Here is a 15,672-nt window from a genome sequence, read left to right as displayed (position 1 = left end):
CCAAGACCTGCAGTTTGACGTCCCAATTTCGAAGATCGGACTTCAAATAATCGAGATACAGGTAAGAGAACATCGCCAAATTACCCTTGTTAAGACGTACAGCAAGTCGGTGTGACGTCAAGGCAAACTCGCGTCCAAGCTCGAGCCTACGTCACTCGCGACTCGCTGCTGAAAATTCGTCGCAGCGGACCAATTCGACCTTACCTGAAGACTTCGGAGCCGGCCCCGAGACTCTGCCCCCGCAGACTAGCCCTACGACATCAGGCAGGTAAGATACTACAGAGGGATCTCCACACCCAAGCGTCGTAGGATACCCGAGTTTGGACTTGTCCCGCTCGTAATCACACGGCCATCCTAAATTTCTCACCCCCAGGAAAGGCACCCCATCCCTTACAAAAAAAAAAAATTATCCCCCACATTTCAATTAATTTAAAATGAAATACATTCATATCCTTTGTGGTATTCCACATCCTTAACCTCCCTTACAACCCCCAACCAACTACCCCAGACCCACCCCTTGTAGTATCTCTGAAACTTTAAGAGCCATAAAGGCGAAACGAGGGCTGGGGTCAATAGGAACTGGACTTCTCCCAAAGCGAATTCCAGGAATCCCGAACAGGAACACCGGGATAAACGGAAACCAACACCCGCGCATCGAACACCAAGAGACCGGTTCTGAAAAAAAAAAAGTCTTACAGCAGATAAAAACACCCCTGCACACCAGACACCGCCCACACCCCTGGTCACCGTACCTCACCCCCCCCCCCCCTGGGGCCATTGTACCCAGAGATATTCCAATAGGGTCGTGTAGCGGCTCTATCGATTCCTTGAGACCAGCCCTACACTTTAGCCCCGGTGGAATCACAACAACCATCACCCACGGACCAGGAGGACACAAAGTCACTGTAATACCACCAGCGCAGAACATCACCGTGCCCAACCACCACCAGCGTTTTTTTTCAAAAAAAAAAAAAAACTTAGAGTAGATTCAGTTACACGCAATCTATATATATAAATTACCCCCTCCCTATATTCCATAAAATGCACCCCACAAAAAAAAATAAAAAAAGAACACATTTTCTTTTAATTGTTTTATCTTTACATCCCCCTTGGTATTACATATTGAAATACCCAAGGTATTCAATATCCTTAAATCGAAACCACCCCCAAAAAACCACCCCTCTTAGTATCTTCACAACCGCAAGAGTCAAACGAAAGGGTAGCTGGGAACCAACACTCCTCTCTAGGCGAATTCCCGAAATTCCCTAAATCGGGATAAAACAGGAACCATCCCCCACCATACCGAACACTAACAAAACGCGTCTGTAGAAACAAATCACCGAAGGACCACTACTGCAGAAGGACATCGCGCCCCACCACCTACGGCGCCACTGCATGACGGTACAGTCCCAAATAATTTAATTAATATATATTAACTAGCAATAGATTACATTAGATTAGATTAGATTAAATTAAGGTAAGGAACTAAAGACTTCACACACAACCATTAGCCAAACCGCGTCCGGAATATTTTCCTCTTTAATTACTCACAAATAACAGCAGACATTAATCAAAAAAAAAAAAAAAACCATTAACATGGACAGAAGTGACAGTGCATCGCCCTCGGCCCCGGCTGTCGAACAACTAACACAGGTACCTGAAGGCCGAGGCGACTCCCGATTACGACTGATTACGACGAGACATCAACCGCAAATCCATCGCCACCAACCACCGCAACGAACCCCGACCCCAGGAGGACCAAAACCGCGCGGACTGGGCTCAGCAAGGTATCTATTTTAATAAAGAAAAGAAAAACCACCAAAACCAGCCCTCCTAAGGGACCACTAGAGCTGGGAAGAACCTGGGCCCAGGCAATGTCCGCCCAAAACAAAACCAAGACCGGGGGTTTGAGGCGACAAGCACTCACAAGGACAGCGCAGATGGCTGCCCGGCAAATAAAGATGGATGACGCAAGGAAATTAGCTGAAGTCTCCATGATGGATAACACCATAACCACCCTCGAGACCGAAGAAGAAGAACCGGCAAATCAGGAGCCCACCTCGCCTCCAATACGCACCTTCCCTAGAGTAGATCACTATTCAATAGTGATCTCGAACACCCCCACAAAAAAAGGGAATTCCCCGGTCACCGAGAAGGAGGAGGACCTTGAAGACTCGGAGGCGAGCTGGACAGATGTGGAGAGCCAAACCTCAACGTCAGCTAGGCGGCAGAGCATACTCCCACCAATAGGGTCGCACACAGGAGTATGCAAGGATCTTGCGACCGAAAAGGCCCGAGAGTATCTGATGACGGGGAAAGATGCCCTAGAAACCTCTACGAACCTGAAAAAGGACCTGAGAGCAACAGCAGTGGAAGCCCTCAGCAACCTCTATGAGCTGGTGCTCTCCCTTGCTGACTCCAGGAACAGACACCGGCTCAACCTGGAGCTAGAAAGAACCAGAGCTGCAAAAGAGCTGGTGAGAGTCGAGCGAGCGCACTCCAAAACTCTGGCACAACTGAAAGACCATCACAATGAGCGCATAAGGGAGATTACAGACTCCCTTAAGGAATCGCAAAGCTCAATAACGGAGGTGCAGAGTTGGCTCAATACTGAGCTAGATGGAGTGATTAAGCGCTCCATAAAAACCTTCAGCTCTGGAACGGGGAAGACCACAGCCACCAAAAGGTCTGCCAAAACATCCAGGAGACCCCCATCCAGAAAAAACTCGGGCCAAGAAAATAGACAACACCGCCGAAATGAAACAATTAACAGACTCGGTTGCCTCACTGGCAACGCAAGTACACTATCTCCAACAAGATATCAAGGAAATGGGTTCCGGAACGTCGATGATCACCTACCCACAGAATCCTGAAGAGGACATAAAGAGACGGGATGAGCCCTCCTACTCGGATATAAAAGAGGAACTCAAGGCAATGAGGATGGAAACAGAAAAGATGCTTGAAGACATCCTCAAAGCCAAGCCCGTCTCAAAAGAAGAGATAGGTAATGAAATAAGAAAGGCAACGGAACCCATTATGACCAGGACAAAAAAAATATTAGAGGAGGTAGAAGAAGTGAAAGACGTGGCAACTAACAACTTAGCCACAAACGCAACTACCACCCAGGGACTCGGAGCGGAGTTGGCCATGGCGGACACGGCGGCGCAGATCGAGGGAATACTAAACCCGATACGCGCCGACGTAGCGGAAATGGCGTCTACCTCCCGCGTGCTCAACAAGACCATGGAGTGGTACAATTCTTGTTTTTGTTTTCTGTTTGTTTAAGTTAAGTAAGTTATCGCAGATAATAAATTATTAAATATGTCTTCTAACGCGAGCGATACCGTTGCGCCCTCGCGCAAAATTGCGGATGCTGCACCGTCCCGCTCAAAATCCTTAAGGAAAACTAAAACTAAAACGGTACTTACTAAAAATAAACCCAAGCCTGACTCTCAAGCCACACCCTCCCTACCGACACTGTCCACTGACCTGCCACCCACATACCAACAAACGAGAGTGGCAGAAATAGCCGCCAAATATGACCGACCCGATGAGCCGACGACCCACGAGTTGGACTTTGATGACATGGACACCTCGTCCATTGCATCCGGAGCCTCAGCCTTCAACAGGAGGGTAAGTCTCCTGTATACATCACCGAAGAGAGGCACCGGCGTAGAAATGGACCTAGTCACGGGGGTGGCAAATGAGTTCTTGCAGAAGGGCAAGGCTGCATTGGAAGCCGCTTCAACGATGAAGCGGGAATTCAAGCTCACTTGCCACGACAGTCTGAAAGGGCTTTACGAGACGGTCTTATCCCTCTCGGACTCCAGAAACCGCCACAAATGCAATCTGGAACAGGAGCCCTCTCGACACGGTAGAGAACTGGTGCGAGTTGAGAGAGCCCATAGACGCGAGATCCAGGAGATGAAAACCAGCATCATCGAGGAATTGCAGGCGGTCCGGAAAGATCTTAACGGAAACCTGAAGGAAACCCAGGCGGTTCGCAGCTGGCTCGGCTACGAAACCGCAGACCCCTTCAGGACAATTAAGGAGATCCGGGAGACGCAGGAGAGACTGGAAAACAGGCTCAAAGCGCAAACCCCGATTACCATCGATTCTGGGGCCAAAAGCGCTGATGGCGAAAAAATTGAGGCTGGCATAAGAGGGCTGCAACAAACCATCGGCAGCCTTGGAAAACAGCTGGATGTTCTGAAACAAGACCTAAACAAAACTAATCGTCTTATACAGAATATCCCAAAGACCACGCCTGCACCCCAGACCCCCCTCGCGACTGATGACCACCTCAGGGAGGAGCTCACCGATATAAAAAACAATCTTACAAAAATTAACAAAACACTAACAGAACATCTAAAAAAACAACAGGAAACCACACAACTAACTAGCACATCACAAAAACAGACAGAAGACCCGACTCCACACCTCCAAAAAATTACAAAAAAATTGGATAAAATGTCCTCTGAGGTACGCGCCATTACCAATGCCAAGCCCAAGACCAACTCGCCGCCAAGACCGTCACTTGAAACAGAGCTGGCGGTCCAAGAAGTCAAACAGACCCTGGCCACCATTAAAAAAGGGGTTACGGAATTGAGTGAGAAGCCCACAACGGGCCCGCTCACCTTCGCACAAGCGGCAGCAAAACAACCAAAGCCCGCCCAACCCCCAAACCACACCCTGATCATCTCTTCCAAAGACCCGGAAGAGACTAGTGAAAAGGTGATCAGCAAGATCAGGGCCGCCCTGGACCTAAAATCTACAGGAGCGAGAGTGGACAGGGTCAGAAAGGCCAGGGACCAAAAAGTCGTCCTCAGGTGCGCAACCAAAGAGGACTTAAACCTGGTGAGGAGCCGGGTCCAAACCAACAAGGACCTCAACATAAAGGAGCCAGCAAATCGGGACCCACTCGTCTGTGTGCGGGGAGTCTTGGCCTGCTTCACCAACGAAGAGATCACAGACTATGCGAAATCGCAGAATAAACACCCCCTGCAAGGCGTTGGTGAAGCAGACCTCAAGATGAGGGTTCGCTACTTCTCAAGGGATGTAAGGGGGCACAAACTTCATCTCAGCGCCCAAGCCGACCTCACCTGCCCGTGGTGCATCCTGCCGACCAGCAAACGAGGCTCTGGTGACCGACTGATGGCGGTATAACCATCAAATAGGCGAGACTAAATACCACAGGCCGATGACGGGCAGCAGCGTCACCGTTGAGAGAAGCTACGTTCTGCGATCGCCAACCACGGGCATTTACTCCTATATGCACAACACACATAAGCCACGGCCCCAGTTCCCGGCAGCCCTGCTATTCCTCGTCATGGTGGCGACGATGGTAACAGCGGGACGGGTGGTGCTAAGAATCACCGAGCTACGGGAAGCCACCACAACAGAAACAACAATACGAGAATACGTACTTTAAATCATGAAAAGCCAGAAAACAATTTGGACTGAAATGAATGCATGAAAACACTATTTAATACAGCCTGTCGTCGACTTCAAAACAACAGACTGTCAAAGAGCTTTTTGCTGTTTATGGTGCAATAAAAAGTTACATGAACATACTTCAGAATGCTCACATGCTGATCCAGACCGACAATCCAATCTTAATATCATACATACGGAACGAGGGAGGGACTAGGTCAATAGCACTTTTGAGCCTGACCACCCAAATAAATCACCTGACCGATCAGCTCAATGTGACGTTGTCGGCTTGCTACCTTCTAGGAAGGCTAAACGAAATTGCAAACCGATTGTCACGAGGTCGGCCTCTACCGGTGAGGCACCTCTTACCCACATGTAATGTAATTGTGACATCATGTAATTTAATTCAACGCTTTCAATCCTCGTGGGCTCACATTTAGATTAGAAAGCCACGAATTTCTTTTTCAAATGTTTACTGTTCGAAAGATTATATTTATTTAAGTATTTCCACAAAATATTAGGTTTTGGAATCACAAACAAGTGTCAAACATCAGTCATCTTATAGCCGCGCAGTTGAGAGCATCTTTGTACTCCTGTCGATATTTGTATGTACCATGTCTTTACCGAAGCCCCAAGCCTTATTGTCTACGCCATCGTCCCCCAAAGAGTTGACTGTAGTGCAGTTGAACTCCGGTTCGGCCGAACCAACACCTGTTTGTTCCGTTGAACCAACACCTGGTTCGTCCCGGGATATGCCAGAGCAGCCGTCGTCTTCTGGTTCCAGTGGACAACGCATAAACTTGTATGCGGACGAGATTCGTTCGCAGTGGAACCTTTATATGATATTTTCGACACTTGGTAAGTTAGTCATTTTAACCTTTCGTTTATCTAAATTCACAGTTTTAAGCCTTAAGTAATAAACTTATTAACTTAATGAACGTCATCAAAATATTCACTATAAAGTACTTGAACTTGGTATATAACAGTGGAATTTCTTCATATTGTTTCAGGTACTCATGAGCAATGTATTGCTTTCGCTGAGCAGCGAGGCTTACTGCCAACTTCCAAAATGTGTACATACCACAAGCAATCAATGAAATTGAGTGAAACCACGAGTCATGGTCAAGTGGGCAACTTTTTTTGCCGAAAAGGCAAATGCCGAACCAAATCCTACAGTAGGGTATTGGGAACATGGTTCGAAAACTCAAGGTATCCACTACCTTTGATTTATTTAGTGAGAAATATACTTACGAATTGGCACGAAAGGAGACGAAACATTGGAGAGAAGCTGTAGTATCTCAAGCTACGATTGCTGACTGGTACAGCTACTGCCGGGAAGCAATCGTAGTATATTATTTGGAAAATTATGAAAAAGTCTTCAGAAAATTGGAGGCCCAGGCAAAATTGCTCAAGGCGCGTACGCACGTACGAACAAATTTGTTGCGTTACATGACACGCAACAACTTGGTTCGCACGTGCGTACCACTATCGAACATCGAACACTCTGTTCGTCAAACATGTTCGCGGCGATCCTTGTAGTGTGTTCTGTATGGACGGTGTTCGAAGAGCTTTAATAAATGTTACGCAACAAAACTGTTCGTATAGGTACCTAGATCTGGGCGGGGTGCGGGGCGGCAGAGGTCCTACCCGTACCTCAGTTCTCGACGAGTAGCCGTCAAGGTTATTCGCGTGCTATGTTTATTATTAAAAACATCCCTAAGTTTCCCAGTCATGGCCGACGAAGAAAATTTTCAGTGGAACGTGGAGAACACAATTTTGTTTATAGATTGTTATAAACAAAAGCCAATATTATGGGATCCGACTGATATAAATTATTATAAAAATGACTTGAAAAATGATGCCTGGTCAGAAATAGCAAAATGTTTGAACACAAATGTGCTTCAAATCAGCGCTTTTAGAAGGGAGAAAAATAAAACCAAGAAAGGCAAAGGTACTGGAAAAGGTAATTTTTTTTGTACTAATTAGTTATCACATAAGTAGGTAGTTATATTATAATGTTACTATTAGTAGTAGGTAATTAACACACTCATTTTTGATTTTTCTTTTTTAAAGGAGCATCTGAAGTTTATAAAAGTAAATGGTATGCTTATGAAGCAATGTCTTTTTTGATGGATCGTGATAAACCACGAAATCGGCGAGATTCTACGCAATGCACACAATTCGATTTTGTAAGTAAAATTAACAGTATTTATTTTGCCACTGAAGTTTGCCTTCTTTCATAAAGTAATCAGAGAGTTCATTTCTTATTTCTTTGGGTGTTGAATTATTTCTTGTTGCCATAGGGCGAAGTGGCAACCAGGAACGAGTATACTCTTCGGTCTCGTTCGGACGTAATGTATGATACAATTCAGATTTTTCTCTCAAAAAATTATGCAAATGTGCAATGGCCATCAAAACTATTTGCGCTTTGTGTGGCTGCAACAGCATTGGTTTCTTCAAAACTCTAAAAACAGATGCCATAATACCAAATGTATGTTCGACAGTAATACGAGCCCGGCTTAAACGACAGTTGTAAATTCTTTTTTGTGAGCCCCTGGGATGTGTACCATCGTATGGCGTCATTAAATTTTCTTTTAATGGAAAGGCTTTGTCACCTACAAATAAATATGGCAAATTGACTCTTCTGCCTGGCAATGGTATCGGTGAAGGTAAATTCAAAGTACCTTCTTCCATCATAGAGTTTATTTTGCAGTCTCTGAATACTCCTGCATCTGATATTCTCCCTTGACATCCCACATCAACAAATATAAATCTTTTACTTGCATCTACGACGGCCATTAATACAATACTGTACGTTCCTTTATAGTTATAGAAATCAGATCCAGAATTAATAGGCGATTCCAATACAACATGTTTCCCATCCAGTGATCCAACACAATGAGGAAAATTTAATGATTGTTCAAATTCTTCCGATATTTTCAGCCACTCGCTTTGGGTTGATGTTATCTGGAAAAAATCATACTTATTATATTTTTACAGGAAAACGAGGAATCGCAACAATTGGAATTGTCTGATCAAGGCGAGACATCTGCTAAACGAACCAAGAAGGAATCTCCACGTCTGGGTTTATTAAAACAAGCGTTGGGTGTATTAAAAAAATCATCTGAAATAAATATGGAGGAGCGAAGTGGTGACCCTGAAGTACAACATTTTTGCAAATTTATTGCATCGAAGTTAGAAAAATACTCAAAAAATACCCAAAATATGCTTCAGTACGAAATTTTTGATTTATTTCGTAAAGCAGACATTGGATATTACGAATATTATAATAATAATTATGGTCGTAGTTATGGATATAACTCAAGTAACGTAACCGATAACGTAACCGATTCACACGCTACTGAAGAACAAAATCGAATAAGTGAAGTACAGACAGAAGTTTCGACACGAGTTGGTAGTTCAAATTATTCACCACAACAACGTTCCGACGAGGATAGTTTTTCAACTATTCAAAATATCAACAGTGATACTAATACTAATGATTCGTTTGATGATTTATTCCCATTATAAGTTTCTCGTTTAAGAATTCTTAAATTACTCTAAATGATAGAAATAAATGTTTTATTACCTTTATGTTGCTTTTCAATTCTGCTACCAGTGCTTCACACACCTCCGGAATAATGGAACTGAGTGCTTGTTTCGATATTTTAAATAAATATTGCAAACTAGTATACGAATCACCACTATTCAGAAAGCGCAAGGTCACTGCCAAACGATTTTGCACAGATATGGATTCTCTTATTATCGTATTCTTTTTAACGATTCTTGGCCCAACTAGGTTTAATAGATATTCAAAATCTGTACTTGACATTATTAGCAGAGTTTTGTAGTGTCCACTTATTTCTTGTGATTTTAAGTCTAAAAGTTATGTATTTTCATTTCGTTTTTTGTACAATACTGTTTCCCACCATCTAGGATCCGCTTTAGGAAACAACATTTCGTGAATCACTGCGAACATCAAAAAATTCTCCGCTACTTCACAATCGACCACTTCCAACGGCGCCGTCATGGCTACTAAGATAGAGTTCACGACTGTTGTTCGCGAACTCGACTCGAACTATGTTTGCGTTCGTGTTCGAATATGCCGTCCATACGTACGAACCAAATGTTCGGGTCTGGTATTTGTGTTCGCTATGTTCGTGTTCGTACGTGCGTACGCGCCTTCAGGTGGATGAGTCCAAATTTGAACGTAGAAAATATAACAGAGGACGGAATGTAATGATAATAATATAATAAAAAATAATAATAATGCAGAAGGACATTGGGTTCTGGGCCTCATTGAAGACGGAAGTGATGATCTTCGCTTAGAAGTATGCCCCGGAAACGAGCGTAATGCCGATGTGTTAGTGGGGCTAATCAAAAAACATGTTCAGGAAGGCACCACAATACATACTGATTTTTGGAAAGGATATGATTGCCTTCCTGAACTTGGCTACATACATAAAAAAGTAAACCATAGTGACCCCGTCAATAAATTTGTAGCACCAGACGGGGTCCATACACAGAGAATAGAGAGTCACTGGAGAGTTATGAAAAGATTATATGCCAATGAAAATTATAAAGGAAATTTTACGGAATGGCTAATAGAGGTGATGTGGAGGCGAAAAATTAAAATAAATCATTTAGATCCTTTCGAAGAAGTAATAAAATGTATAAAATATATATATAAATAAAAATTTATACTTATAACACTCTTTTATTTTAATGGTATGTAGATCATCCAAATTAGTGATAGAGCCGAATTAGTCAACCCCGACCCCGCATGATACTAGTATGCCCTACCCCTAGGGCGCTTTCAATTTAGACGATTGGTGCCGAACTGCTGCAGTCCGGGTATCGTACTGCGCACGGGCGGTTATGATTTTTCATACAAAATGTTTCGACGCAAAGTCGTGCGACAGCAGTGCGGCGCACGTCCGTTGGCGGCACGGCAACAACCTGTCTCAGTCGTTGTTCGCTAGTGCTGTGAACGCATCGTTTTTCTTAAACGTTTTCGTGCATACCTACCTAATTATGGATGATTTAAATACAGAAGATTTTATAAATGAAATAGAGTTGCAGCCCGCCGTTTGGGATTCTAAATGTGACAAGTATTCAAATCGCTTGGAGAAAAAAAAGGCCTGGGATGTTTTATGTGAAAAATTTATTACCGATTTTAAAACTAAAAAAGCAGCTGAAAAGAATAATGCAGGTACAACAACAAACAGTTTATTATATTATAATGTAATCAATTAGTATTATTTATATTTGCCACGATACTTGTCCTCCTGGGCTAACAAAATAGTCCGTAAATATATCGCGGACAGTTGTGGCTGACAAATTCTGATAACTTTGTAGCTGAACTGGCCTAACTCGAATTGGTTGACCTTGCATAGTGGTATTTTCGCGTTGAACAAAGTTATGTAAAACACAAATAGCCTTAGCAATATCAGTTGCAAACGATATTTCCACATTTAATGGACGATGTAATATTCGCCACTTATTTGTCATAATACCAAATGTACACTCAATGTACCGGCGTGCACGTGACAGGCGGTAGTTAACAATTTTTTTTTTCCCCTCCAAAAAGTTTCCACTAAATGGCCGTTGTATGAAGTTGCTGACGGCAAATGCTTCGTCGCCAACAAAAATAAAAGGTAGTGGTGGCCCATTGTCTTGTATTGGTGCAGGACTTGGTATATCTAAATTATTGTTTTGAAGCTTGTTAAAAAAACTACTGCTCCGAAATATTTGTGAATCTGAAGCCTTCCCATAGGAACCGACATCAATATAAATAAATTTATAATTAGAATCGCAAATAGCCAACAAAACAATAGAAAAGAAATGCTTATAGTTGTAATACAACGATCCACTTCTTGTCGGTTTTATTATTCTCAGATGTTTGCCGTCTATAGCTCCCAAGCAATTAGGAAAATTTGCTTTTGTTTCAAACCCTTGAGCTATTTGTAACCAATCCTCCTTTTTAAGATCAGGTATACAGATATCTTTCAAAACTTTGTATATCTCTTGACATGTATCTTTAATAACTCCACTAATTGTTGAGACGCCATGTTGGTAAGAGTGATGCAGATCAGTCATAGTACAGCCAGTTGATAAATATCTGAAAATAATAACAGAAAATTTTATTTCAGCCGTGTTACTCCAAAAAAAATGGAGAAATATTAGGGATTCCTATTCAAGAGAGTTGAATAAGCAACGATAGTTAAAAAGTGGATCTGTTGGAAAAAATCATCGGAAGTACGTATATTTTGATCGGCTTCAGTTTCTGTCTAATCTTTATGAATCAAAACCTTCCAACTCTGGTACCAACGAGCAATCTGATTCTCCGGAAACCGATTGTTCTGTAATAGCATTCTTCGAGCTACGATGAGACTAATAAGATTTTAAAACTTCTTGCTGAAAGAATGCAAAACAAAAACAATGCAAATGCAGACAATTTTGAAGACGGCGATAGATATTTCTTGTTGTCATTATTAAATGATTTAAAAAAAATTCCGGAACATCGCAAAATGGATGCTAAATACGAGATAATTGGAATCATAAGAAAATACGTCGGGTCAAGTTCATATGCCGCTGATTATAATAATGAACAAGAGGGTTACTACACAGGTCAATCTACCGAATATCGTAGTCAGGCTCATGGTCCGTCTACTGAGTTACAACAACAATCACCTATGTCTAATACATCAACGAATTCTGATTTTACTTTATATGAAGATCTTTTTAGCGACGGTGACACAGTATAAATGCGTGCGTATCAATAAAAAAGAAAACATTAATCATTAAAATCTCTATCTGATCAGTTTAAGAGTAGCAATAAATACTTATTAAAATAGTAAATGTGTTTATATTACTTACCTTATCGTTATCACAAGTCTCTCTTCGGCGGATATAGTATTTTTGAATTTAGTTTCTTGACGTTGTATTCCATTTTTAACAAAGTGATATAATTCATAGAAACATTCTCTAGACATTCTAAAATAGTTCAAAAATTCAGCTGAGCTTTCTTTTAATCTAGGGTAAAGTGTATAAAAATCACCAGTTTTATATTTTAAAGAAAACATTGGCGACGCCCTAGTACGGCGTCGTTTATGTTTTTGCCGAAGCAAGAGAACTAACAATAACACTTCCTCGTCAGAGTCCATGGCACCGACTAAAGTTGGATTTCGATGGAAATCACTAAAATTCGATCGGACTGCAGCCGCGTATCTCTTCAAATAAGACGATTTACGTCGTACTGCTGTCGTCCGGCAGCAGTACGGCTCGTGGTCGTACTGACCGTGCGGCAGCAGTCCGGCAGCAACCGTCTAAATTGAAAGCGCCCTTAGAAGAAGAAAACGAATTGTTTGCGGTATTCATCAAATCACGTTCAAAGATCGTTTACTGAGATGCGAAGAGTTAAATTTAGATAAAGCAATAAAGATTTGTTAGGCAGAAGAAATATCAAAAGAATGTGAACTTCAAATGAGAAGCAAGAATGGTGTCGGGAGGATATGTCGATGGCGTGAAAGTGAGAGGTCTTGGCCAAGGTGTAGAACCAGAATGGAAAGCTCAAGCGCGGATTAGTAAGGCTACAGGCACTTAAATTCACGTCAAAATATTAATATAAAATACCATTGATAGCCTTTTTTATTTATATTTAGGATTATTATATACGTTACTAAGTAAATAAAAAACAAATGAGTATATTTTTTTATACAAAGTTTAAAAATGAGCTCTTAACGTCATTATTGCTCAAGTTCCGATTGCCGTCTCTAGATGTAAAATTTGTTATTAAAAAATCTATGTTTACTTAATTATTGTAATTATGTTACTGAGGTTAAGTTTAATACATTATCTTATATTTAGATTGAAAAATATTTCCCAGTACGGCAAAAATTATCGTAAACAAAAAATTAAATTTTTGTCACAAAAAGAAAGACATTTGTCACGGTAACATTGATTATTCTTTTGAGTGAACAACTTAATTCCTAATGCAACGCTAAAATACCCTGCCGGGTGCGCGGGGAGAGTCCTCAGTCGACGACAACATTTCGGTAAGAGAACACGTACGCTTTCAAAAACTGTAAGTCCATTGTGATGGTTATTTGCATTTTGTCATAAAAAATGTCATTTGTATCCCAATCTTAAATACTTTAATGTGCACATTAAATATATTTGATTAATAATAAAATAATAAAAGCAAGTTGTAAACAACTTCAATTAATGTAATTATTTAGTTGGTATTATGCTCACAGACAAGTCTGTACAAGTTTTCTTCTAATTTGGTCATTCTGCGATACATCATTGTGGTCAACTTGTTGTTGAGACCAATGACGGTAAGTTTCATACAATGATGTTTGCCTTTTCTTTAATGACGACTTGTTACCAAGAATGATTCCAAGTTTTGTACAAATTTTATGTTTACATTAATTAAGGAAGTAAGAGCTATATTACATTGAGGATAAAAATTAAGATTACCTCTATGGTCCTGCATTTTTTTGCTTTTAGTATACAACGTTTTCATTATTATATTCACATTATTAGGTCATCCGCAAATGACCTCTATCTTAACTTCAATTGAAGTCTTAAATTTAGTTGAATTTTGGGAAATCTTGATTTCACAATAGTGGCATTAAATTATTTATAAACAAATGACATTTTTTGCTGTACTAAAATTTGGGCATACTTTATTACTTTAAAACAAAATATATATTTTTTATTGCAGCAAAAAATGCCACAAACCAAAGAACAACGATTAGAAAGCCAACGTTTGTGTAAAAGAAGACGCTATCAGGAAATTAAAAATGATCCGGAGCTCCTAGCGGTTGAAAAAGAAAAAAGAAGGAAACAATATCTTAAAACAAAGGAAGAAAAGAAGATACTTCAGAGCAAAGATCAAACTCCCAGATCTCAGAGAGAACAAAGAAGATGGAAAAAACATTCAAAAAACTATCGTGACAGACAAAAAGAAAATTTGTATAAAGATGCGACAATAGAGACAATCCAAGTTAAAGCAGTCGCGGTCCCGAATTTGCTTAACGATGCTGATAATAGTCTTAATGAGGGGGATCCTTTGCAACACGATTGTGAGTGCCAAGTCGTCAAACGTACAGTCAGAAAAATTAGATATACGGCATTTAAAAAAAGGAAGGTATTGTTGTCTATAATTAAATCATTAAAAAAGAAGAATGAATCACAACGAAAAATTATAACTAATCTACGGAATAAACTCGGGGTGGGAAGCTGAAGGATCTTGGTGAAACTGTTAGCGAGGTGAAGCGAAGCGCGAAGCGAAGGTGAGTCTCGCACCATGCAAATAAAGCACCATGATACCGACTGCGTCCTGTTAATGGCGTAACACAGGGGTCTGCAAACTTCAGCCAGTCCGAGCCATCCACGTCCCCGCCATCCACCCCGGGACCTGCTGCAACCGCGCCACCGCGCCTCGCCATAAAGCGTTGCAGTTGCTAACGGATGCAGGGCACAAGGCGAACATTCTGCGCCTCAAAGCAGAATCGAATCACCAGGGAGGATACCCGAAGAAAACCGAGCGAGTCTGAGAGCTCTGAGGTGGCAGACCCACCACAAGACTAGGATGCAGTGGGCAAATCACCTGCTCATCCGAAAATAAATGATTAAAGAAACTGAAACAGAGAGAAACCGGACCGATCCTAAAACGACGACCTTTGGCATGAAATACCGGACACGAATTGCAAACTGGAATGTTAGAACGTTGTACAGCGACGACAGCGATGTCAGACTAGCTCAGGCAGAAGCAGAAATGCTGAGGTACGACCTGCAGATCCTTGGCCTTAGTGAGGTGCGTTGGAACGGATTTGGTGAAGTAAGGACACCGAAGGGCTTGACTTTCTTATACTCTGGAAAGGAGAATGAAGACGACGTACATGAGCATGGTGTTGGTATCCTTCTTTCCGATGCAGCAAAGAAAAGCCTTTTGAACTGAAAACCAATTTCGGACCGCATAATCACAGCGCGCTTCCATTCCAAAGCCCGTGAGATCAGTGTTGTGCAATGCTATGCTCCCATAAATGACGCTCTTGAAAGCGAGAAGGAAGCTTTCTACAGTGCCCTTCAAGCTGTTCTGAGCAGTATCAGGAAGCAGGACATAGTGATTGTTATGGGAGACCTTAACGCGAAGGTGGGTGGCGACAACACTAGAAACAAGGAACAAATGGGAGCACACGGACTCGGCACGCGGAATAATAACGGAGAGCT

General features: G+C 41.7%; 2 protein-coding genes and 1 long non-coding RNA gene across 3 annotated transcripts; 2 read left to right on the top strand and 1 right to left on the bottom strand.

Moving 5' to 3' along the window:
• Positions 1-5,812: 5,812 nt before the first annotated feature.
• LOC124541569 lies at positions 5,813-6,797 on the top strand. The gene is made up of 2 exons (XM_047119487.1): positions 5,813-6,291; positions 6,444-6,797. The coding sequence occupies exons 1-2, from the start codon at positions 6,048-6,050 to the stop codon at positions 6,725-6,727; spliced, it is 528 nt and encodes a 175-aa protein (XP_046975443.1). The 5' UTR covers positions 5,813-6,047; the 3' UTR covers positions 6,728-6,797.
• Positions 6,798-7,348: 551 nt separating this feature from the next.
• Positions 7,349-8,685, top strand: LOC124541571. The gene is made up of 3 exons (XR_006967260.1): positions 7,349-7,396; positions 7,507-7,622; positions 8,434-8,685. It is a non-coding gene; the product is annotated as an uncharacterized LOC124541571 (long non-coding RNA).
• A 1,569-nt stretch (positions 8,686-10,254) lies between these two features.
• On the bottom strand, positions 10,255-12,769 carry LOC124541392 (protein ANTAGONIST OF LIKE HETEROCHROMATIN PROTEIN 1-like). Its single transcript, XM_047119247.1, has 3 exons — positions 12,313-12,769; positions 10,772-11,554; positions 10,255-10,417 (listed from the first exon to the last, which is right to left on the bottom strand). The coding sequence occupies exons 1-3, from the start codon at positions 12,597-12,599 to the stop codon at positions 10,255-10,257; spliced, it is 1,233 nt and encodes a 410-aa protein (XP_046975203.1). The 5' UTR covers positions 12,600-12,769.
• Positions 12,770-15,672: the final 2,903 nt, after the last annotated feature.

This window comes from Vanessa cardui, chromosome 28, assembly GCF_905220365.1.
Source record: "Vanessa cardui chromosome 28, ilVanCard2.1, whole genome shotgun sequence".
NCBI classification, from domain to species: domain Eukaryota; kingdom Metazoa; phylum Arthropoda; class Insecta; order Lepidoptera; family Nymphalidae; genus Vanessa; species Vanessa cardui.
This window is presented reverse-complemented; position numbering and strand designations above follow the sequence as displayed.

What these genes read in the sequence shown, in the direction of transcription:
- LOC124541392 (XM_047119247.1), bottom strand. Translation starts at nt 12,599, where the DNA reads ATGGACTCTGACGAGGAAGTGTTATTGTTAGTTCTCTTGCTTCGGCAA. An exon ending in AGACTTGTGATAACGATAAG is followed by an intron (nt 11,555 to 12,312) that starts GTAAGTAATATA and finishes TATTATTTTCAG; the next exon opens with ATATTTATCAACTGGCTGTA. An exon ending in CTACAAAGTTATCAGAATTT is followed by an intron (nt 10,418 to 10,771) that starts GTCAGCCACAAC and finishes ATGCGTTCACAG; the next exon opens with CACTAGCGAACAACGACTGA.
- LOC124541569 (XM_047119487.1), top strand. Translation starts at nt 6,048, where the DNA reads ATGTCTTTACCGAAGCCCCAAGCCTTATTGTCTACGCCATCGTCCCCC. An exon ending in TATGATATTTTCGACACTTG is followed by an intron (nt 6,292 to 6,443) that starts GTAAGTTAGTCA and finishes ATATTGTTTCAG; the next exon opens with GTACTCATGAGCAATGTATT.